This window comes from Zootermopsis nevadensis, unplaced genomic scaffold (assembly GCF_977971745.1).
Source record: "Zootermopsis nevadensis isolate Lab colony 2312 unplaced genomic scaffold, Znev_1.0 Znev_ptg000009l, whole genome shotgun sequence".
NCBI lineage: Eukaryota > Metazoa > Arthropoda > Insecta > Blattodea > Termopsidae > Zootermopsis > Zootermopsis nevadensis.
This window is the reverse complement of record NW_028259141.1, coordinates 3373772-3399383: the sequence shown is the minus strand read 5'-3', so window position 1 is coordinate 3399383 and position 25612 is coordinate 3373772. Positions and strand designations below refer to the sequence as shown.

The window sequence follows — 25612 nt, the reverse complement described above, 5'->3', positions numbered from 1 at the left end:
AACATTGGTAAGGATAGGAATAGGTCTGTAATTAGTAACAATTTTTGAACACTGGAACAAGCGCAGTTTGTTTCCGCAAAGACAAATGACACATTAGTTCAACTGAGATTAGATATAAAAGTTAAAAAGGACGTTAAAGTGTCAGAACAAATCTTAATTATTACTGGTGGAACTCCATCCAGTCAAGCACATTTGGAAGCTCTAAGAGGTTGAATGTCCCTGCTAATTTGAACAGCAGAGACAGAAGCAGTGAGTAAATATTATCAATACTGTCTCTTTCTTCCTGAGGATAGAAACATTCGGTTTACAAACTATTGTGCTCTTTTGAGCGGCTGTCACTTGAAACGAAACTCTTCTGGGATTTATTTGTAGTTGGTATTAATTTAGAGCCTAGTATATGGTACATAACTTTATGAAGTGCTTTACAAACACAATTAATACTGAAATGGTGTACTAGATATTCATGCTGAATTTCTGACTTGTTCAATTGACCACTTGATTATTGGGTTGACTAATTGAATTGGTATAAAATATAAATGATAGCTTCAGCATGGGTATTAGCTAGTGCTGATGAAACAGTACCTGAACGTTTTGTTAGTTTTACTATCTGTGACTAGAGTGTGGGAAAACATGATTGGGTATGCATCATACAAAATGTACAATTGCTTCAAAGGTGGATGTTAATACAGTGCAATCATGGTGGTAACAAGAGCCCAGATTTATGAGTGATGATTCTGTAAGTGACAAAGTTTTATTTCGAAAGAATGCATTTAAAATGTGGGGATATAAGTGAAAGAGAGGTTATGTTTGCAAGACTTTTTAAGAAGCTGCTGTTTTTGTAAGCTTGGATAGTCCTAAAAATTTTATAGATATAACTATATACTTCAGGCATTAACACATGCTGTACTAGAATGTAGGATTTAAATGCCTAGCTACAGGCTGCCAGTTACACTCCAGGATTAGAAACTTATGCTACTACATTATACAGCAAGTTGGAAGTCACATATTCCCATTGAAACCTAAGTAATTCAGGTATGAGCTTAGATTTTTTAAGTTATGACATTTACTGTAAAAGATTGTTTCCTTTTGATGGCAGGAACTCCTTAAGAGTGAAAAGGAAGTTCTGCTCATCAGCAGTTCTCTTGAAACTATTTTCAATTTAATCTATTCTCAGAAAGGCACTGAAATACCATACACAGGGCACTATATGCCAACTAAAATCTATGTTTGTCCTGAAAGTGTTTACTCTCTAACGTGAATGGACAACCACTGTGTAATTTTTGGCAGCAAAGTTATAGATCCTCCTCTTTCCCACCTTGGCCAGACCAATACTGTAGCCCACCCAGTCTCGTATGTAATGGTCACTCACACCGTCTGGTGTCAAGGTGGTGAAGAATATGTCAAGCCATATCTCCACTCCCAATGGTTTACTTGCTGTTATGCTTATTAAGCTCTGCATACATCCTTATCTTTAAGAGCATTTCTCACATTGAGATCGGCCAATTTACAGAGAAGCAATGATCAGGGCAAAGGCCACTGAACATGCGTGACTGCCAAATGGCCTGAGTATGAGATCAGTCATATCCAGTTCAGAATTTTTCACAAGTCTCTTCCTTCCCACTGGCTCATGCCCAGCTCCGCTTCAGAGTACGGAAATACACCAGTAGCTTCAGAAATTTGATTTAGTATTTTATTAACATTGCTGTCAGCTTATTCCTTCATAAAACTGTATGAACATAGCCCCGATTATAAATGTTAAATTGTTATTGAAACGGAAGTCAACACATGATTTTGACTCAATCTCAGCATTCAAGATACTAAGCTCCACTCACCTCTCACTCTCGGTTCCAGCAGAAAAGCTGCTGCACATCATAGGACATAGCTCATGTCCACCGAACAAACCGTACCATTTGCAGATGTTACGGACTTTAAACTGCGGGAGAGGTAAGAAGTGGAAGACTAACATATTTGCAGCTTAAATTAAGTACATAATTCCCTTGACTGTAGATCATAGATCAAAGAGCTGCAGAATATTGTGCCCCAGGGACTGGCTCAGTGAAATAGCATTCAAACAAACCATTCAACACTGCATTTTATCATTTGTGCAGAATCTGTCCAGCCACGATGGCAAAATACTGGTGTGTTACTCCATCCATCTTATCATGACAGCCTTTGTCTGAAAGCTGCTGGAGGCTACTTGTGAGTGCGGGCCTTTGTTCATAGGTGAGATTGGTCACATAATAGAAAATGATGAACGGAACAGCAGAGAGAACTCTAGCTATGCTATGCTTTGTTAGTCGGACACTCAGTCTACCAGGACCGTGAGATGCAGTTTGACAACATGATGGCAGGAAGTTACAGTATAAGCGTAGCGTCTCTAAGGCAAACACTTGAGGAACGTAGGATACCACTGAGGGCCAATAACAGCTGCACCAACTCTGTAGATTGCTCTGTCTGTCAATCGTACCTATGTCAATCCTCACTAACACCTGATCACATGGGTTGTGTCAACAACACCACTTTGGGGTTCTCCATATTGACTGCTTTTTTGGTGTTCTTTATGCTCTGGAATGAGGAAAGAACAATAAGGACCTGTCCATACCTGATTATCTGCCTGTCACGATTTTGAGTAATGGACTGGTAGTAGATTCAGAAAACATAATACGAAAAATGGAATTGTTGACCAAATGGTGATTTGCGTGCTGGATGATCATAACACTGATTAGGATGATAAGATAAATGTTGATGATTTTCACAGGTGAATTTTGATTTCAGAAAACTGATGTAATGGATATGGCAGTGATCTTCAGACTGATCATTGTGGACCTTACGTACCATAATGACTGTAATATAAGCCAGTCATTCAGTTGAATAGTTTTGGGATTGGTGTGTTACCTGTATAAGATGTGAAGTTCTCATTGCAACTTATTGCAGCGAAGTCTTGCTCATGAGAATGGAGTTGTGATCACAAATTACATGGCTGATCATGTGAGAAGATACCATTGAATGGGACACCTGATTCTGTGTAGATCAATTGTTAGGTCATGAAAGTTTATGATAGAGGAGGAACTGTCTATTATACTGGGTTACTTGCAATATGCTATGGCAATGTCATTACAAGATGGTGTCTAGAGTTGATTTGTAAGTTTCTGCATTTCACTGATGATAAGAGTATCCATACCATGGCCTTCCAGAGCTTTGAGGATGGTGTCTGCCAGGCCAAGACATCTGTAATTCTGTGGAAGAGCCATCTATGAAACAGTTTCTTCCACAGTGAAATTTTTAATGCAAATGTCTGAATACTGAGACAGTTAAAGAGTCGCCTGTCATACCAGTAGATATGAGTTTATTTGAACTGTTTTGTAGACTATCAAAGCCTAGCCAAACTCAACATCTCAGTGCAATAAAATGCACTGGAGGATTGTAAGCTGAGAAAATTGTGGCAGATACTCATTCCGGGATGAAAGCATCAGTACATGTGTAATAAATAATTGTGATGCATCCAGATTATGATTGTGTTGACATGACTTTTCATTATGGTCTATGACTAAAATAAAGTTGCTACAAGTGCATGTACTGTTTCTTTGCAAGATCTTATTCCAAGTGAAGATGAAGATGAGGAATCAGAAAAGTCTGAAATAGAAGCCCCTAAGTCTTTATCAGAGAAGCAGAAAAGAAGGTTGGTTAAGTAAGTGTATCATGACTTGTATAGTGTTTTTCTTTGGAGTTGTATGAATGTGCTAGCATTTAAATTTAGACTATTTCTGAACCCATTTATAACGGTCCTACTTTACATCAAGTCCCATAGTACATAATAAATGGCACATCTTGTTAGCATGATTGATACAAAAAACTTTTAATGCCGTTCAGAGATTTTAGAGGTATCAAGTACGTGGAGACGGCCGGAATGTTTCAGTGCACGTCCCGACTATCACTTTTCTGAATGCGACTACACCATTTACACTCTCTGCATTTTCCATACGAAATCAGTGCAAAATGGCGCATGTTGTAGTTAAATTAAGCGTCTTCTTGTTCATAATTTTTGCTTTTGATAGCGACAGATGTTTTAGTGACGTAACAAAGTGTGATTTAATTAAGGAAGACTACATCGATAAAAGAAACAAACCAGTCTTGCTGAAAAACGTAAGTCCAGAACTTGGCCCAAAACTGGATAACACGTTTGATATTGTGCTGCTTGAGAAACATACATAAGCAGAAAATAACGACAGCGTGTACCAGAGTACACGGGGTTTAAAGGTATTTTGAATCATTCTGTTGTGTAGCCTGGCAGTTGTATATTAATCGTAAAGAATATAAATTTAGAACTTTTTAAAATTTGCAAATTTATTTTGCCTAACAAAGGGTATGTACTACCTCCAAATGTACGTTGCAAAGATCTGATGAGGATATTATGTGTATTATAGTAGGGAATACACATTCAGAGGTTGTTAAAAGTTGTTTTCTGTCTTATGTATATTCATCTAATGGAAAGTGATTGTGGAGAGAACAGTTGAAAAACTGAGGACCCTTGTTTTGTGTTATGGATTAATCAATAACTGACTTGTATTGTGTAATAGAAATTTTGAAATGTCTCCTAACTTGCTAATTTTAAAGCAAAAGCATTCATTAAAGAAAGTGCACGTTATTTTACACAACCTTATTTTGTGTTTTGATAAATGTAATCTTCCTAATATCTTCTGTGACAAATGTAAATCAATAGCAGTGCAACACACAAACAGCCAATGCACACACGATTTTATGTGTGGCTGAAGTTCAGATTTCAAAGTTGAGACAAATGTTTAGCAATAAATATTAACATTAAGACGTTACAGAGAATTCTTGGATTATAAAATGCTGCATTCCGTGTGTCCTCAGGTAAATCCTCTACTCAAATGGGACCATTTGAACTAACACGTTCTCGTCTCATGAGGGAATCGAAAGAAACCCTGAAAACTCTGACAGAGAGGATCCGAGCATTAAACAAGAAGTACATAATGCCGGAAAAACTGATTGAGATATTCAATGCAGACAGTAAGTATGGTGGAATTTTGTGTAAGTACTGAGGTTAAAAGTACAGTCTATAAGTCACATCAGTATGATATTCTGTTAATTATGATGTTAATGCATGTCTATCTAGATGTCCAGATGTGCCCCCCAGACCCCTCTTCCAGTATATTTTGAACTTTCTTTAATATAATGTGTTTGCCCCCAAAAAATTAGTTGCCATGACTTTTGAAGTAACCCTCGTATACACTCACAAGAGGAATTTTATAATTCAAAATAATTATCAAATGTTACAGAATATGCAGCCTCATTGCGCTTGGAAGCAGAGAAGGTGTACACTAGCAGCTTGTTGCAAGTGATAGATGAGCAGAGAAAGGAAATTGATAGCCTGAAAAGTCTAATTTTGTCACAAGGAATGAACATTTTGAACTTGGAGCAGCAGGTCAACAGTCAAGTTGAAGGCCAAATCGACAATGAGGTTGAAGGCCAGATTCACGACCATGTCGAAAGCCAGTTCAACAATCAGGTTGAAGGCAAGATTGGTGACAGTGTTGATGGCCAGGTGGATGCTACTGTCTCAGCTCTTGGCGTGACAGAAGCCACTACCACTGCCGAGGAATCAGCTGCTGTCACTGCATCGGCAGAAGACGCGGGTCTTGTCGAGGAGATCGACTGTAGGGACAGAAAGACAAAACGTAACAGAAGAAGGAGGATGAGATACAAGATGAGCTTGAAGAAGAAGGAAGCAGCACAGGTTGGTAATGGCCCTGAATAGTCTGAGATTCGACGTAGCAGACGTGTATGGAGCCTTCAGTTACTGTTACAAGATTTCAAATGTTGAAGTTATGTCACTTGCTAGATTAATTTGTTAGGTTTGCTTTTATAAATTGATGGTTTGCATTGAATAAAAATATCTTTTTTATGTTGCGGTTGAACAGCTGTAAAAATCATTGCTCAAATAAAAGAATCAGTTACAATTTTAAGAAAATTGGAAACGAACGTTGAGCTTAGCACCGTGTTTTACCAAGGTGTTTGTGTGTGTGTGCAGGTGGAGGAGGAGGAGGACATGTCTGCAGACTCAGGAACTACAATAACTGAAGGGGCAGAACCAACAAGTACAATTCCTTCCGAGGGAGCAGATGCCATCTCTGCAGATGCACTGAACATCGCAATTGCTGTGGATTCTTTGACGTGCACAGACAAAGTGGGTAAGTGTAAAGAATAGTGCATTTCATTAGGGGCATGCACTGGCCAAGGCGTGAGTGGAGGATAAATGTGCCAGTGCTGAGAACTATAAGCTAAATGAAATATAATTTTTTTTTATATAATCAGTTCCTATTCTGGACTGCTATAAATTCATATTCATGTGTGTTAAAGAATATTTCGTTATGTCAGACCAGAAAATAGCATAAAGTTCGTGCCTGATGAACGGCTCTCCGTGTGTCAAGTATAAAATGTGTTAATCCTTATGTATAGGCACATTTATGACAAAGTTTCAAAACTGCCCTTTTGTCTTCTTGCTCATAGCATGTAATAACTCTGTCATTAAATTTGATATCTTAGGGTTTTGCTACAACTTGTCACAACGTTCCACTTTTGGTTGAAATAAACAAAGAGTAAGCGACGCTACACAAAAACTAAGTCGCATTTCTGCGTGCAAAAGTCTTGAACGCCTTTGTGTGGCAATTCTTGGCCAGACCCACCATCTGTGAAGCAACGTGGAGCGCACTCATGTAATACAGGTTCCACACACTTGTCCCATGACCTCTGACCAATCTGATGTCAGTGGCACTATTGTCAGGGTCAGCGTCACATTTTGCCCTCTCAAAGAGCCCCTCAATAGTGGTTATGCTACTGGTAAGAGGTCATTTATGAATTGAGAATCTGGAAGGAATGATAAAGCAAAGAATGCAGAATTGTCAGTAACTTCTTACAGAATGCAGACAGTGCTAAAAATGTATCTGGTTCTTTCTTCATGGAGAACACGTTTTGAAGTGAGTGCATATCATAATTTTGCTGTTTGTTTTTGCTACAAGTCTGATTCGAATGTTAGTTGAATGGAAGAAACACAGGGCCTTGTTTTGTTTGCTGCAGTATATGCAATGAAAATTGATATCACTCAACAGCGATTTACCACAAGAATTCGTATCTTGGAAGATTTCAGACTTTCCATTTGATTGGTTTTGAAAGACCCATTAAATTGCAGGTTAACAGAAGTTCTGTTGCAAATTTATATTGGCAAATGTTGTGGAAGGAACTGATTCAATATATAATGCAATTTGTAGAAGAATGCCTCACATGAAGAAAAGATTTTCAAATATTTCATGATGACACAAAGATCGAATTCCTCATTGCTGATTTTGTTGCAAGCTCATGTCAGCGTTTGCTTCCAGACCAGGGGAGTCCACAGAATCCAGAAGGCAGGAGGATATATGACCGAAATTTCCTGTTGGAGCTGAGGTATCACCCTCTGTCAATGAAGAGACCAGACGACTTACTTGATCTTAGTGCAGTAGTGAACGATGGCATAAATCAGGTACGTTTAAAATTGCCACTTATTGATATAATGAAGTGGCAAGTCTTTTTAAAGTGTGTAAATGATTGTGGGAAGTTGAATCCACTTTAGATTGTATCATATGTTTTGGAGAAGGGAGGTGGATATCTTCTATAGCTGTCAGAGTGTAGTTTATATTACGAAGTATTGCCGAAGGCAGTCACTCGGTGTCTGGGTGACTGATTGGTGATGGTGATGGGGTCAGAGTAGTATGTGTTTCGAAAGCAAAGGTGCAAAAATCTGTTATGGATGCGGTAGAAGTGTAGGGTACATGGAAATTGGGGGTTGTGACATTTGGAGTGTTCTACAGGGTAGATGCTTTGTGGAAGGATAAAGAACTTGGCTGTATCGCCATTTACTGAAAATTGCGTTAAGAAAATTTAAGCTGTGCTGAAAGAGAATTGATTATATGTGGTTTAAGATAATGGGCGAGTTATTCGTCAGTGATCATTCTTGGCTAGCCATTTAATGTATGCGTGTGAGAATGTAGTGAACAGTTGAAGATGTTTTGTAAGTAACTGCAGCTGTAGGAATGTTGTATTTTTTGTGAGAGGTGATGAACACAACAAACTAGAAACAACTTGAGCCAAATTTCACTCTCTTGCCATTCAGAGCTTTGTACATACAGGTGTATTATTTTGTGAGCTGTTGGATGCATCCAGTAATGTATAAAATGAATGTCTAAATTCAAAAATGGAAAATTTAAAGTAAATATATGCCAGTTTAGTTTTCAAAATATACTCAGAGTTGAATTCCTTACTTTGCCGTGCATTTTGAAATGCCCTAAAATTCTGAGCACAATTGTTTTTAAATTGTTTGCAGGTACATGTGGGAGAGAGGAGATCCTCAAAGACGAATAGAACTCGCTCTGGCACGCCATCTTGTAATATATTTTATTCTGACTTCATGAAGGGACATGATTCCGAAGAGGTATGTATGTGAATATTTTGTGTGTTTGCCTTGTGATAATTGTCCATAAATGCAGATGTTTCCATGAAAAGCTAGTGCGTACCAGAAGTGTTAGCTGTTATGCATAACTGTTGCAGCATGCTACAGTGTTCTGCAAAAATTGAGTTCACACTGTAAAGTAAGTTTCAACGTGGCCACTTGTAGTTTTTGGAATATTTTAAGATCTAGATAATCTTTTAGAACAATATAATTTTTAGGATTGAACACTGAGCTAATTTTCTGCTGCTTCGGTTCAATTCACAGCAGCCCACACCTTGGAGAAACAGCCAACGAATCGTCACTAAGTATAAGAATCCTGTTACTCATATAGAGCTTTCGCTCAAGGAAAACGTGCAACTGCAACATACAGAAAACGCATGGAGGCCTAGACGAGTGAAGCCCTCTGCTACCAATGAAGAGGAGGCAAAGACTCAGGTATGTACCTGGCATTCTTTGACCACAGGATCGCAGAAGCAGTGAATACTGCTGTGTCTACCCCAATGTAAGATGGCTGAATGTAACAGTCCTGCACTAAGAAACTCGTCTACACGGAAAAAACAATTTTCTGATGTATCTGTGGGGTGACCAACCATTTAGGGGTGATGGGGGTAATTTGGTGAATTGGATTGTTTAAACTCTTGTGCAGTGACCAGAGGTTTTGGGTTTCACTCATACTGCGTCACAGATTGCTGAGTGGCTCTTAAGTTTAATGTGAAATGCTTCTTTCACTCTTCAAACATCCCTCAGTCATTCTTGTGACCAATTTTGTTAACCATTATTCTATTGGATCTACTCTTTAGATTTGTTCATCTTTGCTCTATTCAAGTGGCGTTAGTTATGCCCTGCAACCGGTTTATTTTCAAAGGTGAATTGAATATCCTTTCTCCCACTGCTGACTGGTCATGTGAAAAGGACAATCTGATCTGTTTTAACATTTTTTGCTTCATGTGGCATGTTTTAAAGGAAGATGTTGCGTGCTATGCAGCAACTTTTGATTTGGATGTTAATGTAATGGAAATCTTGGGCTTGTACCTCGAACCGACTTAAAAGGCAGAGTACTGAACAAACGTCACATATTTAAACATGTTTTGCTTTAATTTCGTGTTTTGTGTTGTCTTTGTGTGAAGTGATGAGAGAGAACTTAATGTTGCAGGACCTGTATAAGTAGGTACGCAGTGTGCTCAACAAGCTCACGCCTGAGAAATTTGACAGACTTGTTGCTCAGGTCCAGTCTCTGCCAATTGACAGCAGTGATCGCCTGGAGGGCATCATCAAGCTCATATTTGAAAAGGTGAGGCAGCAGTCTTTAGCAGCTGATACATTGAAACAGAACTGTCATATTGATAAAAATTTTCTTTGTTTGAGACTTTGCAGCTGAATTTCTGAAGTACTGAAAGTATCCTCAGCATAATAATAATGGAGGCTCTAGGGGCAGCTGAAAATTATAATTGTTACTGATCACGGTAATAATCTTAACTACCAGAAACCGGGTTGTTCTTTCTTTAAATACACCTTCAAGCATAGGATTTCTCTTCACTCATCTATAAATGAATGTCTCATACGTGAAAAGGGAACACTGTCATGAAATGTTTTGCATCTGACTGAGTTTTGGAATTTCTTGGGTTCAAGGGATAAAGATTTGCTTCTGTCGATGCTTCATTTAGGTGGCTATGATTTAATAATTTTAATTGATGCGACATCTCTAGGTATATCTTCAGTACAGTTACTGTTATACGAGGGGCAGTCAGAAAGTACCCGGAATTGTGGTATAGCACTGTAATGGTAGGACATACGGCAATGCTTACCTAATCACCTTCAAAGTAGGACCCATGCGCGCACACACACTTGCTCCATTAATCCTGCCATTGATGGAAGCACCAGTGGAAGGCTTCGTTTGGAATCTTCCGGAGTTCGGCCGTCGCATTCGATTTGATGTCCTCCATGATTGTGAAATGCGGCGGGTGATGACGGGAATGCTTTTCTCTGCGAGGAATTGTTGCACAACCAGCGATGTGTGGCTCAGTGCGTTATCGTGATGCAGAAACCACCCACCCTGCCACTTGTCGCGCGGATTCCTCCGAACTGCTTCGCTCAACCTCTGCAACAGTTGCACGTAGAAATGACCCGTAACAGTCTGTCCAGGCGGTACGAACTCATGGTTCACCACACTGTCGATGTCAAAGAATTCCATGAGCATCACTTTTTCCTTGGATCGAACGAGGCGTGAATTCTTTGGTCGGGGAAACGAAACTGTGTGCCACTCGGATGACTGCATCTTCGTCTCCGGGTCGTAGGCGAACACCCATGACTCATCACCAGTGACGATCTTTGTGAGGAACTTAGGGCCCTGTGTACTTTTCTCAAAGAGATCTCCAGCGACCATCGTGCGACATTCCATCTGATCCGTAGTCAGCTGCCTCGGAACGAACTTCGCACTGACACGTCTCATCTTCAAATCGTCGGACAGAATGGATCCGTGAGAGATACCAACTTCATGCTCCAACTCCACGATGGCCATCCTGCGATCAGATAGAATCCGTTGTCGCACTAGTTCAATTGTTTCCACGGTTCTGGATGTCGAAAGCCTCCCGCTGCGCTGGTCATCCACCAACGTCTCCTGTCCATTCTTAAACCGGGAAAACCAGTCCTAAACCGCGGATTTTATTAGTGCGGTATCACCGTAAAATTGCTGCAGGGCCGATAGCGTCTCTTCAGCAGATTTGCCCAATTTGCACATGATCTTGATGTTCGCACGCTGTTCGAACTGTGAAATTGTGCCGAATGACCTACACCCACGTCTAACTGAAACGGAACACTAACGACACGGCACGCCGAAACCTGTCCAGACCTGTTGCCACGCTCAGCTGCCCACCACAACACTTGCGTGCGCTATCTTACCTCTCATTCTCTGTCTGCAGGGGAATTCCAAGAACTTTTTGACTGCCCTACGTATATATGTCATACAGAGCAAAGTGATCATGTGGTGTATTTTTATGTTTAGGCCGTTGATGAACCCAGCTTCTCCGAGGCGTACGCAAGAATGTGCAAAGTTCTGTCCGGCACGCAAGTTCCAGCAGAGTGCGGGAACAAGGATGAACCGGAGATTACCTTCAGGAAGCTGCTGCTAAACCAATGCCAGAATCAGTTTGAAAAGAATTCTGAGGTGGAGCTGGATCGAGAAGCAGCAGAGCCAGTGAGTACTTCTCAAACTGTCTTTGTCTACAGTCTAATGTTTTACGTTTCTGTCCACAGATTGGGAATAGCTCGGTCTGCTTGATCTGACAGACTATGTGTCTTCCCCCTTTATTATTATTATTATTATTTATTATTGACTGCAAATGGGTTTATACCCGGTGGCAGTGTCCTACAATAACATACAAAACAATGAGACAGAACAGAACAATGAGATACATCAACACAATGAGACAGAACAAAACAATAAACAAAAGGACACAACAAAAACAATAAGACACAATAAACAATGAGATACATCAACACAGAGACAGAACAAAACAATAAACAAAAGGACACAACAAAAACAATATGACACCCAAACAATGGGATACATCAACACAATGAGACACAACAAAACAATAAACAAAGGACACAACAAAAACAATAAGACAATAAACAATGAGATACATCAACACAGAGACAGAACAAAACAATAAACAAAAGGACACAACAAAAACAATATGACACACAAACAATGGGATACATCAACACAATGAGACACAACAAAACAATAAACAAAGGACACAACAAAAACCATAAGACACAACATACAATGAGATCATCAACACAGAGACAGAACAAAACAATAAAAAAGGACACAACAAAAACAACACATCCCACTCAAAATCAACCAACTCATAAATTACAAAACCATCCAACCTCAAGTACTTAACTTAAAAAAAAGAACTTAATACCACCTAGACATAAGACAATAACTGTAATGTATTACAAACGTCATGAACTGATGCACTCACACAACAATACAATGAGACACAACAATACAACATACCACACTCAAAATAAAACATCTGACACACAATAAAAAAACACACATCCACTAATTAATCACAATACTTAAGAGTGGAATATAAAGTCCGCTCTCAGTACATGAAAATTTTATCCCAAAGAACTACAGCCCTTCATCACTTGGAGACTAAGACACTTCACTTCACTTATCACCATTTATTCCCAACTTAATAACCCTTAGCTTGTAACTACTTTTCTGACCCTCTTTCTAAAGGTGCCTAATTTACAGGGGAAAGACTCTAGCACGCCTGGAGGTAATTGGTTCCAGCTTCTTATGGTCCTATTTACAAAGGAATATTTGCCTACATCCGTTCTTTGTTTCCTAGTCCTAATTTTCCGAGTATGATCGTCCCTGCCCAGGTACCATGGCTTTAGTAATCTATCCTCTATCATTTTCCAAGCCCGGCCCCCCGTGTATGCTTTGAAAAGGGCTTGTAGATGAAGATCCATCCTTCAAAGCGTAGTTATTTTTATAAGTTTCTAAAGTTTTTAAGAATCCTGAAGAAAACGAATGACAAGGAAAGTACTAAATCCCTCAAAGTATTTGCACAAGAACCCAACTACAAAGTGTGAGTGTCCAATGTGACAATTATGGCATATGACAAGTCTCTTTTTGCAGTTCTTCTCCACTAATGTAATTGTAATCTAATAACGTTATGTGTAGTTGTTCACGTATCTCAAGAGGGCATATAAATTGAATTAAAATTATTGTCATCTAATTGTACCTCAAGATGAAAAATCATTTTCTTAACTCCTTAAGCTAGTTTTACTTTTCTACATGTTTGAATACTTAATGCAATGATTTTTTCTGAACATCATGAACTCTCATAACAATGGACTTTTGCTGCACTTTTATCCTCCTTCCCTACCCCTGGCAATGTATTTCTCATTGGCTCATGATATGTTCAGGTAAATTCAGGGAACTTCTTGACCATCTGAGTGTCTTCAGCCACACAAAAACACTGATTCATGGACTCAGTTGATTATTTATAATGATACGCAAACGTCATAGCAAACTTTAAAATGGAAGCTTACATATGTGAAAGGCGTTGCATGAAATGTCTCTTACTGGCGCCATCAAAATTAGCGATTCCTAATTAGCAGCGTTCTGAATCAACACTGAATTCAAACTAAAATCTTTTATATCTCTTTGTTCTGCAGGCAAAGAAGAAGGTACTACAATGCAATCTCGAAGAGGAACTGCGAAGGATACGAAGGAAATCAGTGGGAAATATTAGGTAAGATACGTTTTTGTTTATAATATTTGCAGCTCTAAAGTTGATTCGTCAGTGGCACGTGAAAGTAGTGAAGCTAGAGTAGTAGAAACTGGGAGGAAATCTGAAATGTTTATGGCTTTTTACCTTCCAGTTTGTAAGTTGTGCCTTTTATTCTAAATTTTGTGCCAAATTAGAATGGGACTGTTGGGTGCCAAGTCTTGGTACAGTAAAAGGTTAATGTTATATTTGAAATGATTCCTTATTCCAATCTGAGAATTTACAACTTCATTTATTTTGTAACCTTTAATAGTCAAAAGGGACATGCTCTCTTTTACACCAGCCATTGTGGTAGGCTGAATGGTGCCATATTCTTTTTTTATGTCAGGAGATTCTTAAGGGTCTTATACATTCAAAGAAACTCCGTCTTGATTCTCTGAAATGTTTCTAGAGATCCATTTGTAATTGAATCATCCGCTTTGAGTGATGGGTTTTTTTATTAACCTTCTTCTTCCTCAGTACTACAGCCCAGGGTGGGCTTTTTCCTCCCTAGGGTTTTGTAACAATAATTGATTTCTGGGGTGGGGTTGTTAACACAAACCCCAACCTGGAGGACCGGTGTATCACTCTTACTCTTAGACTTCCCCGGCTTGGGTGACCCTACTAGGAGCCGAAGCCCGTGCCCGCATAGCCCTAAGGGTCATTTGAGTATGCAAGCCTCCTCACCAAGCAAAATGTATGAGCCTTTGACAAGGTGGTGATACCTTCGAGGGGGTTTTCTTTCTAATATTCCCCTGATATTCGCGAATGATTTATAATATTTAAAATAAATGTCTCCAAGAAGATGTTTTCTGTGTTGTTCCATAATGTGTCAAAATGAGGCAGAAATATCTACGTATGCTTCACAATTCTGCTGCTTATCTCGTCATAAAGTCCACACTTCGTCTTGTATGTGTCCTGCCAGGGCACTGATGGTTTAACTCTGTATATGATCAGAGGACTGAAGGTTAAATTCCTGCTCCACTTTCACACACAAGAGATTGCTTAAATTGAATTAATTTAAAAAAAGTTATTATTTTAAGGTACAAATGTTTCTGTATCTTGCAGAGACGAACTACTTCGCTCGTGTTCTTTTTTTGGATTTTTACTATTGTCTTAACTCAACCCATTGAAATATTTTTTGTACGTTACAGGTTTATTGGCGAGCTTTTCAAATTAGGGATGCTGACAGCGAGCATAATGCAGCGATGCATTAAGCGGCTTCTTGTGGAAGGAGACGAGCAGTCGGAGTGTCTGTGCAAACTGCTCACGACAGTGGGGGATGATTTAGAGAGAAAAAACCAAGTATGTTTGTGTTAATTCTCAAATAGTTTTAGTTTGCAGTTTTCTTACAGTTTAATTTATTGCCCTCCTTTGAGTTCTACGGAGACCCCAGGCGTATATGTAAGGTATGACACAAAAAGGCAGTGTGTGGTAGTGTTTGTTCTCTTTCAGTTTCTGGTTTCTGTCTCGTAACATGCAAGTAGTTCGTAATTGTTACGCGTTCTTGGCACGAATTGTATAACGAGAAGGCATTATGGGCTGGTCATGTCTCTCCGGTCAATTTAACTTGACAGACTTGGATAAAATTTGATATGGAGTTTGTGCTATTTTGCACGACCTCACTCAATCATATTTTGAATATCCTACTAGAGGTGGTAAGATGGTGATGAACAGCAGTTTTGTGAGTTAGAAAATTTGATGTTGCAATCTGGTGGCCAAAGTGGGAACTACTGCCGAAGATGGATTTAATACTTGTAAATGCACATTATAAAGAATACGTAAAGATATTATGCGTATTCTGATATTAAATACTTTTCCGAGATTGCCGACGAGATTCTGAAAGTGTTTCTGTGTGATGAATGATCACCACGACATGTTCTTCTGAATTTCTTCGTACTCCTCCTACCTGGGTCACGCTCATAGGATTAAAATAAAATGCCTGATGCTGTAGTGTAAGCTTGTCCCTGTCTAGCGCAAAGGGAATCTTGCTCAGTATTGGGTTAGACTTGAATGTTTCCTCCCGTCACCTCTGCTGGCTCATGTCAGAATTCACTCACTGTCACAGCACGAGCAAGCAGTACCATGCCTAGGCTCAGCCACCAAAAATCTCTGTTTAAGTGTTTGTGTAGATGAGACGCACATTTCCATTTAGTTAGTGACGGTAACCTTCAGAGCTCCCTTTAAATTTACACGTGCCTTCCCGCACAGCATGTGCTATGTGGACTTGATGAGTTTTCTAGTTTCATGTGTCAGCTCTTAAGCGTAAGGAGTGAAATGTGACTTGAATTTTCTGTGTTCTTGCAGGACCTGTCCGAGTGCTTCAGCAAAATGAAGGAGCTTTCCCAGAAGAAGGGACTGCTATCAAGTCGGATCAGATTCATGCTGCAAGACCTCCGGAAGGACAACTGGGTCCCGAGAAGGACTGCATCAACCCCCAAAACAATGGCCCAGATCCAGATTGAACAAGAGGAGGGAGATTAGATTATGAGTTTGAAACAAAATTTCCCTCCCAAAACCTCACACCTAAGAGAGGGCTGGCTTATAAAACACTTTGAATATTGATGCAGCCGCACAGTGGTGACAATTTCATTTTTCGTGTTCAATAAAAGTGGTCCCTTGGTTTTATTATTGCTGTATGGAACTGCACGGTTTGAACGGTATTTGCAGAAGAGAAGACTTTGCACTCAAGTGGTTATTTTTTAAAAGTTCTTCTTCCTATTAGGCCCTGAGGCTCGTTAGTCTTGAATTTTCCCTCCATCTCTTCATCGGACGTTGTAACAATGTCTTCCCCTTTTTAAATGTTAAATGAATATGTAGTAGTTACTGCTGATGTGTAGACAAGGCATAAGGGAGGTGGTCAGTGTCCAAAGTGGAATCCTCTCCAGAATGTGCGGAAATAAGAAAGTGGACGTAAACTTACAGCTTAGATTAGATCCACCTCCGTACATTTGTAAAATTTAATGGAAAATCTAATTTCTTGTTTTGTGATGTTGTGTCCAATACTAGGCGCATCTTTTCTAAAGAAAATGTCCGTCTGCTTGGGATCGTTATTAGTGCACTGCCACAGACTCGCAGACTCTCGTCAGTGCGCCTGCAATGACCATTTCCACTGATGTCTACGAGATTTACGACACGTCACGTAACTTGCATAAACGAAACCACTTTAATGAAATCTTCTTTTGAGTACCTCTGCCATGTTGCGCAACTTTCTACACTCGCGGCAACCAACCCCATTTTGCACATCGTGGCTGCGACAACTTCTTATAAATCGATACCAGCCGAAAAATGTTCTATTCGATTATAATTATCCCTATTTATTATCACGCCATTTATTTTAAATATATTCGTTATTACAAATAAATTCGAATTTAATATTTCCTACCATTTCATCTAAAATGTTTTAACTATGTGTAAACATTTGAACATAAGTATTCTTTTTTCATATTGTTTAATGTAGATCGCAGAAAAGTACACAGAACGGCAATAAAAGTGAAGTGTTTTGCTGCGAAGTGATTGTGTCGCTTTCCAATTCCGTTTAGTAGATCTTGTCCGTCCTCCGTGTGCCCGATCGTAATAAAGAAAATTAAAACTGGGACAGAGCAGAAAAAAGATTAACAATTATTTTAGGATGACAATATCCGCTTTTGATGAACTGCACCGACGTCTAAAGGATTCTCTTCAGCGCCAAGACACATTCATGAGAGAACGCATCCAGCCTATCCAAATGTTGGCCGTTGCAATTACTGTTTAATGAATAGAAAGTTTCAATAGTTTTACTTATGATATGCAGAGTACAAGAAACGCGTAGAGGATAATAATCTACGACTATTATTAGCGTAGAAATGTATAATTACTTGTAATACAAAAAAGACCAATACAAGAAATATTTAGAAACATTTCATGAAGTAAAGTCATCAGAGGTTTCTGATGCTGGTGAGAGATGTGGACCAAACTTCTCTGCTGGATCGTACCCATCGCTTGAACCAGTTGAAGTACTCGGACGCACGTTCTGATAGAGATGACCTTCAGTTGATGTTGTTGCCTGCCGACTAGTGTTTATGCGCATAGGATGAATTTCAGCAGAGTACTGATTGTAGGAAACCATTTTTTTCCGTTGTTTCATGGATGTTATTTTTTGTAGCACCAACATTTGGAATTCTAATATCTCGTCGTCATCAAAAGTGTTCAATGAAGGAATTATCCCTCTGAAAAAAGACAAATGACGATCCGCTTGATCCTTAAGAGCTTGAATCATTTCTAGTTCAACGTTGTCTAATTTACGTTTTCGTGTTACTGGTGTTTTGAAATCCTTGGCGATTGCTTGAGTAACTTCGTTTTCATGGGTGTTTTGAGGTGTTCGCTCGTTCGCCGCCTCGGGCTGTCCAATATCAGCTGATCGGGTGTCTTCTGTTTTCCGTTCCAGGAACACTTTCCTTAGGAATGGTAACAGTGCGTTGTAATCGTGCGTTTTTGTAGTTGGCTTTCCAGCTCCCAATCGTGCAGCCTCTTTTTGTTTTTTAATTGATTTTTTAGGAGCATCTCGAACATTCACCTGTCTCTTCATCACTTCTGTAGCTGAAAAAGACAACAACATAAGAATAAACCAATGTGCCACATGCTAGATTCTTACCAATCAATAAGAATGTGCTACAACTGTTATTGTCATTATTCTAAGCTTTTTGCGTTATTGATGTTTTTGTTTCAGATCCTTAGGAGCTTGAATCATTTCTAGTTCAACGTTGTCTAATTTACGTTTTCGTGTTACTGGTGTGTTGAAATCCTTGGCGATTGCTTGAGTAACTTCGTTTTCATGGGTGTTTTGAGGTGTTCGCTCGTTCGCCGCCTCGGGCTGTCCAATATCAGCTGATCGGGTGTCTTCTGTTTTCCGTTCCAGGAACACTTTCCTTAGGAATGGTAACAGTGCGTTGTAATCGTGCTTTTTTGTAGTTGGCTTTCCAGCTCCCAATCGTGCAGCCTCTTTTTGTTTTTTAATTGATTTTTTAGGAGCATCTCGAACATTCACCTGTCTCTTCATCACTTCTGTAGATGAAAAAGACAACAACATAAGAATAAACCAATGTGCCACATGCTAGATTCTTACCAATCAATAAGAATGTGCTACAACTGTTATTGTCATTATTCTAAGCTTTTTGCGTTATTGATGTTTTTGTTTCAGATCCTTAGGAGCTTGAATCATTTCTAGTTCAACGTTGTCTAATTTACGTTTTCGTGTTACTGGTGTGTTGAAATCCTTGGCGATTGCTTGAGTAACTTCGTTTTCATGGGTGTTTTGAGGTGTTCGCTCGTTCGCCGCCTCGGGCTGTCCAATATCAGCTGATCGGGTGTCTTCTGTTTTCCGTTCCAGGAACACTTTCCTTAGGAATGGTAACAGTGCGTTGTAATCGTGCTTTTTTGTAGTTGGCTTTCCAGCTCCCAATCGTGCAGCCTCTTTTTGTTTTTTAATTGATTTTTTAGGAGCATCTCGAACATTCACCTGTCTCTTCATCACTTCTGTAGATGAAAAAGACAACAACATAAGAATAAACCAATGTGCCACATGCTAGATTCTTACCAATCAATAAGAATGTGCTACAACTGTTATTGTCATTATTCTAAGCTTTTTGCGTTATTGATGTTTTTGTTTCAGATATCTGGCGAGCGGTTGTACTTTCACAGATATACATCACTCGGCATTTCTACAGCGAGCAAGATTGTCAGAGATGTAAGTTGCAGTGTTTGGAATGTATTCCCGTTCCCACTAAACAGCACTGGGAAACGATCGCTTCAGATTTTGAAAGAAGGGCGAATTTTTCGATCGATGTACTTCGACTACAAAGGTTATTCTTCCGTTTTGTCTATGTTGATGTTGGAAGTTACGGAAAAGATTGCGATTCTAAAATATTTAAGAGCTCCTCGCTGTGGACATCATTAAGACATGAAAAACTCTCTAGAGCCCGAAGGTACATAGAACGCTCGTTTGGAATATTGAGTAACAAATGGAGGATCTTTCATCGAGCTATAAACTTGCAACTTTGTTCGGGGGAGAGGACTTGATAAAATACGTGGTGAAGACGTAGTGCGCGGGGGAATATCAGCAAACAACGTGAGGAATCTTTTAGCTGACTACGTCTCAACACCTGTTGGATCTCTGAAATGGCAGCTTTCAAAGATTTAATTTCATGAACGTTAATCATATCTTTATAGCTATATAGGGGAATAAGTGGCGGATTTTCTAACAATCAGCGGAGAATTTTCATACAATTACCCAGTCGAGATTCGAACACCGACCTCCGGAGTTCGTAGATAGGAATACAACCCTGTCTTAGTGTTTTACGATAAGAATAATGTAAACACGTGTTATTATTATTATTAAGTAACATTAATACTGTTTCTGTCTGTGCAGAAATATATATTGGATTTATGAGCTGGACCTCGCGGGGTGTAATTGGAAGGCGGTAATTATTAGGCCCAAACAAACCGGGAGATGTAGGAAAATCTCATTTGCACAAAGGAGGAAATTTGACACAGAACGCAAAGAACAAAGCGCACTCTACATGCCGCTTTCGTGGCCGTCCTCGACTTCAGCTGCGTTAGACGATGAGTCGGTTTTAAAAGGTCGAGGCCTCGGAACATCAATGTAGTCGCCGCGGACATTTTCGTGTTGAAATTCTGCCACTGGATGTTTCGTTGGTGCCATGGGAAAAATATCCAGAAAAGGGATATCAGGTCCTCCATATTCAGTAAAGCGAGGACCAAATTCAGTATAGTAAATACCAGACTCGTTTTCTGTGCCCGCGCAATCTTCCTTCTTCGACTTCTTCGCGCGTGTCGAGTTCATTTCTTCGAGTAATTTCCTTTTCGACCCAGAGCCAGCCTGGTGATCTGCTTGCGTACTGTCGGTTGACATGTCTACCGACGTTTCGGTGTTCAATAGTTTCTTCGCCGATGTCCTCCGACAGAATAGAATGCAGAGAGTGAAATTCGCACAGGAAAGGTTCTTGAGTTATTCCGAAAGTTATTTGCTAACTAAGGCAACACAAAAGTATCTCGTTCTCGAAGCACTTAATCCAAAACCTCTTCGAAGCACAATTCGAACCAGAGTGACGAAAGCCGATTGTTGCCTGCTATTTATACCAGCACAACAAAGCAGACGTAACCTATGACGCAACAGTCAGTAGAGGGAGTGCAATACGGTTCACTCATGCGTGCATAAGGACTGAAAAATGAACTATATGGCATGCCAGCCGAGATTGTTGCACGTGTTCGAGTTTTATAAGAACACCTGCGTTTCATATTTACACATTCTTTGTAATTAAAGAAATACAAATTGGATTACTCCAAGTTATAATTTGTAAGAAATCAAAAATTAATATTAAATATTTTCTCTGTAAAAGGAAATTAATTTAAAAGTAATGAAACGAGGCTTGAAGTAAATTTTGCAATTTAATTTGCCCTTGTTTAAAAATAACGTCAGTTTTTGAAACTTGTTTAATTTTAAAGGCGATTTTTGAGGGGCCCGGGCGCTGTTGAACCCATCGCCCCTGCGACAGGGAAAATGTTTCCTTCCTTCGAATCCCGATTATTCATTTTGACCAATAAGAGAACGCAGGAAGTTAAGAACTCTGGAAGAAGTGTCCTGAGTTCGATTTCCTTCAAGGGCGGTTCCTTTGGCTCCGAAACTAAGCGAGACAGAAGAAGGGTTTTTTGCTTCGAAGAGGAGATTTCGGAAACGAAGGCCTCGACACTGAGTTCGAGACCCGACAAAGATGGTTTTTTTTGACGGGAAAGCACCCACGAGAAGAAATCGACGCCAAGGCAAAATTCTTTCTTTTCGGAGAGGAAATTACGGGGTCTAAGGTCACGGACACGAATACACAGTCCTCGGTTCGAGTCTCTGTTACGATGTAGGTTTCTGCGGTCATTTTTACGGGCGTATTAAAGGACGCACGTTTAATGATGAGGCCTGTAAGCTACCGGGTGTTTCAGAATTAATCTGCTGATTTGAAAAGGGCATAAAGAAAGAATTTCCTTCGTCTTATCTTCCCCCAAACTTCGATGCAATCTTAAGGTGGAAGTAAACACAAAAATCTGCTGTTTTGTTTAATTCAATCCTGTTCTCCTTTCCTTCTCTAATTTAAGGTATATTCACAAAATGAACACTAAAAACTGCAAATTAATCTCTTGTCCTTCTAACCCCTTCTAATTTGAATTATTTTGGCAGAAAGTAACTATAACAAGTAGCTAATTTAGACAGTAACATTTTCATGTTCATGCAGATGCCTGGGTGTTATGATGTAACAGTTTCCAGACTCACAGACAGTGTTTGAAAGTGAGATTTGAGGTTTTCACATTGTGGCGAGGATGATGTTCTTTTTGGTTCTGGTGCCATGTGGACTGGCTGATAGATACCAGTGTTTCGGAGAAGCATACTGTCTCCATATTCAGAGCCGAAGTGACAATGCATTGTCCAAGTGGGAAATAATGTGCCCACAGTACATGTTACTTCATTTGTTTGCAGTATTTCTCTTCTACCAGTGGTTCTGTGTCCTGAGCTTCATACAGATTGTGAAGGAACTTGAGCTGGTGCATAAGATGGGTCACTATGAAGAAGGCAAACTGAATTTTCATAAATACCAGTGCATGAATGTACTGGAGCTTGGGGCAGAACGTTATCCAATGAGTGAAGATTTTGTACCAGTTGCAGACTTCAGTCGCCACTATAATAAGAAATCAATTAATGAGAATATTCGTTCAAGATTTAGCATAGATAGTGATTATAATAATGTAATGGCCAGACCTGTATATTAGAGTAAGTCCTTGCACATTTCAGTATGGAGTCAGGAAATTCAAATGAAGACATCTGGTTCTCTACAAAATGTTTGCACTGCTTTACTGTGCAGGTAACCCTTATAATTTGTCAGCACTGTCACCTTCTATCTCAGTGCATGTTTTCCAATGTCATGACGTCACGGTGTGGTCATGCTACATGCTGCACCTTCTCACTAAGTGTGAAATTTTATAAAAGAGACAAGTCTGTGAGGAGACTTCTTTGTTTTCTTGCAACATCTGTTTGAAATTACAATTCAGTAGTAGAAAATAGGTATATGCAACGAACTGAGGGATGACTAACACAATTCCTAAGAGAACTATATAGGACAGAATATGTTGGAAAAGGGGATTAGAGGCTATCAACATGAAGATGTTTAAAACTGAAAGTTCTTTATTATTAAATAAAACCACTATTATACAGAAACTTTTACACTTATTGGATCGATTTTTTTTAGATTATGGTGCCACAGACTTTAATTAATCTGACAGGCGGCTTTAAATGGCGGATGCTAAGTTTGTTATGGATTGTGAATGGGACAGGGTGAATGTGTAAATGGATCTTAGGAACTGCTAAGGAATTTGCCTTCGACAAGGTGGGGATTGTGTCTTTGAACGAGATTCGAACTGAAAATCGCTTGGATACGAAAACCTGCGCGAGAAAGATTGGAATTCGTAAAGCACACCTGTGACGCAGACGTGCAACAGTCTCGATTGGCAGGCCATAAGGTTAATTTTTCATTTCTTATGCACGCCTGAATGAACCGAATTGAGCGCCTTTTCTCACGGTTGCGCAATACGTGACGTCAGCGTTGTATGGGTATAAATAGCAGTTGCCAACTAACTGCAGTGAGAAATGGGACGAGGACTGCAGAGAGGACTGGTACAAACACTGCAGTGAGGTCTGGGCGAGGACTGCACTGAGAAATGGGACGAGGACTGCATTGAGGTCTGGGACGAGGACTGCAGTGAGAACTGGGACGAGGACTGCAGTGAGAAATGGGACGAGGACTGCAGTGAGATCTGGGACGAGGACTGCAGTGAGTACTGGAATGAGGACTGCAGAGAGAACTGGGACGAGCACTGCAGTGGGGTCTGGGACGAGGACTGCAGTGAGAACTGGAACGAGGACTGCAGTGAGAAATGGGACGAGGACTGCAGTGAGAACTGGGACGAGCACTGCAGTGAGGACTGGTACAAACACTGCAGTGGGATCTGGGACGAGGACTGCAGTGAGTACTGGGACGAGCACTGCAGTGAGGACTGGTACAAACACTGCAGTGGGATCTGGGACGAGGACTGCAGTGAGTACTGGAATGAGGACTGCAGAGAGAACTGGGACGAGCACTGCAGTGGGGTCTGGGACGAGGACTGCAGTGAGAACTGGAACGAGGACTGCAGTGAGAAATGGGACGAGGACTGCAGTGAGGACTGGGACGAGGACTGTAGTGAGGACTGGTACAAACACTGCAGTGGGATCTGGGACGAGGACTGCAGTGAGAACTGGGACGAGCACTGCAGTGAGAACTGGGACGAGCACTGCAGTGAGGACTGGTACAAACACTGCAGTGGGATCTGGGACGAGGACTGCAGTGAGAACTGGAACGAGGACTGCAGAGAGAACTGGGACGAGCACTGCAGTGGGGTATGGGACGAGGACTGCAGTGAGAACTGGAACGAGGACTGCAGTGAGAAATGGGACGAGGACTGCAGTGAGGACTGGGACGAGGACTGCAGTGAGAAATGGGACGAGGACTGCAGTGAGAACTGGGACGAGCACTGCAGTGAGGACTGGTACAAACACTGCAGTGGGATCTGGGACGAGGACTGCAGTGAGAACTGGGACGAGCACTGCAGTGAGGACTGGTACAAACACTGCAGTGGGATCTGGGACGAGGACTGCAGTGAGTACTGGAATGAGGACTGCAGAGAGAACTGGGACGAGCACTGCAGTGGGGTCTGGGACGAGGACTGCAGTGAGAACTGGGACGAGCACTGCAGTGAGGACAGGTACAAACACTGCAGCGGGATCTGGGACGAGGACTGCAGTGAGTACTGGAATGAGGACTGCAGAGAGAACTGGGACGAGCACTGCAGTGGGGTCTGGGACGAGGACTGCAGTGAGAACTGGAACGAGGACTGCAGTGAGAAATGGGACGAGGACTGCAGTGAGAACTGGAACGAGGACTGCAGTGAGAAATGGGACGAGGACTGCAGTGAGGTCTGGGCGAGGACTGCAGTGAGAAATGGGACGAGGACTGCAGTGAGAAATGGGACGAGGACTGCAGTGAGGACTGGTACAAACACTGCAGTGGGGTCTGGGCGAGGACTGCAGTGAGAACTGGGACGAGCACTGCAGTGAGGACTGGTACAAACACTGCAGTGGGATCTGGGACGAGGACTGCAGTGAGTACTGGAATGAGGACTGCAGAGAGAACTGGGACGAGCACTGCAGTGGGGTCTGGGACGAGGACTGCAGTGTGAACTGGAACGAGGACTGCAGTGAGAAATGGGACGAGGACTGCAGTGAGTACTGGTACAAACACTGCAGTGGGATCTGGGACGAGGACTGCAGTGAGAACTGGAACGAGGACTGCAGTGAGAAATGAGACAAGGACTGCAGTGAGGACTGGGACGAGGACTGCAGTGAGTACTGGTACAAACACTGCAGTGGGGTCTGGGACGAGGACTGCAGTGAGAACTGTGTTATTATTATATTGTAGTATACAAAGTGTTATTTTATATAGAATTTATTGGAAAGTGTTGTTATTAATGTTTTCTAAAGTACACAACACTGTAACAACTGTGGTACATAATATGACATCAGTACTGCAGTATAAGGCAGACATTAGAAAAAGAATATGAGTCCAGCTAGAACATTATCAGAAATGTACTTACATAGGAAAAGTTAATAAAAGTAGTTTCTGATAAATTCTATATAAAAACACTTAAAGTACAACATACTGTTAACAATAAAGAGGTT

The 25612-nt window shown here is 40.6% G+C and overlaps 3 protein-coding genes across 19 annotated transcripts in view; 2 read left to right on the top strand and 1 right to left on the bottom strand.

The window, feature by feature from the left end:
- Positions 1–17312, top strand: part of LOC110840349 (eukaryotic translation initiation factor 4 gamma 3) — a 20449-nt gene extending 3137 nt beyond the window's left edge. Inside the window, exons 1-14 of one of the 16 annotated variants that reach the window (XM_087345461.1) lie at positions 107–249; positions 1855–1944; positions 2109–2223; positions 2776–3688; positions 4876–5031; positions 5301–5758; positions 6053–6212; positions 7398–7540; positions 8381–8488; positions 8771–8941; positions 11508–11699; positions 13709–13785; positions 14955–15105; positions 16108–17312. In XM_087345461.1, the coding sequence (XP_087201587.1) occupies positions 4893–5031; positions 5301–5758; positions 6053–6212; positions 7398–7540; positions 8381–8488; positions 8771–8941; positions 11508–11699; positions 13709–13785; positions 14955–15105; positions 16108–16284 (1776 nt within the window). In that variant the 5' untranslated portion in view covers positions 107–249; positions 1855–1944; positions 2109–2223; positions 2776–3688; positions 4876–4892 and the 3' untranslated portion in view covers positions 16285–17312. Of the gene's footprint in view, positions 1–106; positions 250–603; positions 737–1851; positions 1945–2108; positions 2224–2775; positions 3689–3963; positions 4258–4875; positions 5032–5300; positions 5759–6052; positions 6213–7397; positions 7541–8380; positions 8489–8770; positions 8942–11507; positions 11700–13708; positions 13786–14954; positions 15106–16107 lie in introns of those variants that run through there. The other 15 variants (XM_087345467.1, XM_087345464.1, XM_087345460.1 and 12 more) reach the window with 15 other exon arrangements.
- Positions 16602–20927, bottom strand: LOC147874357 (uncharacterized). Of its 2 annotated transcripts, none has more exons than XM_087345474.1 (4): positions 20362–20927; positions 19027–19314; positions 18556–18843; positions 16602–18378 (listed from the first exon to the last, which is right to left on the bottom strand). In XM_087345474.1, the coding sequence occupies exons 1-4, from the start codon at positions 20708–20710 to the stop codon at positions 17702–17704; spliced, it is 1602 nt and encodes a 533-aa protein (XP_087201600.1). In that variant the 5' UTR covers positions 20711–20927; the 3' UTR covers positions 16602–17701. The 2 variants fall into 2 exon arrangements, with proteins under 2 accessions (XP_087201600.1, XP_087201601.1); XM_087345475.1 differs by having other exon boundaries at positions 20578–20926.
- LOC110840346 (ribosomal protein S6 kinase alpha-5) overlaps positions 19313–25612 on the top strand; it is a 24842-nt gene continuing 18542 nt past the window's right edge. Inside the window, exon 1 of the mRNA XM_087345477.1 lies at positions 19313–19525. Within this exon, the coding sequence (XP_087201603.1) occupies positions 19524–19525 (2 nt within the window). The 5' untranslated portion in view covers positions 19313–19523. The remainder of the gene's footprint in view (positions 19526–25612) is intronic.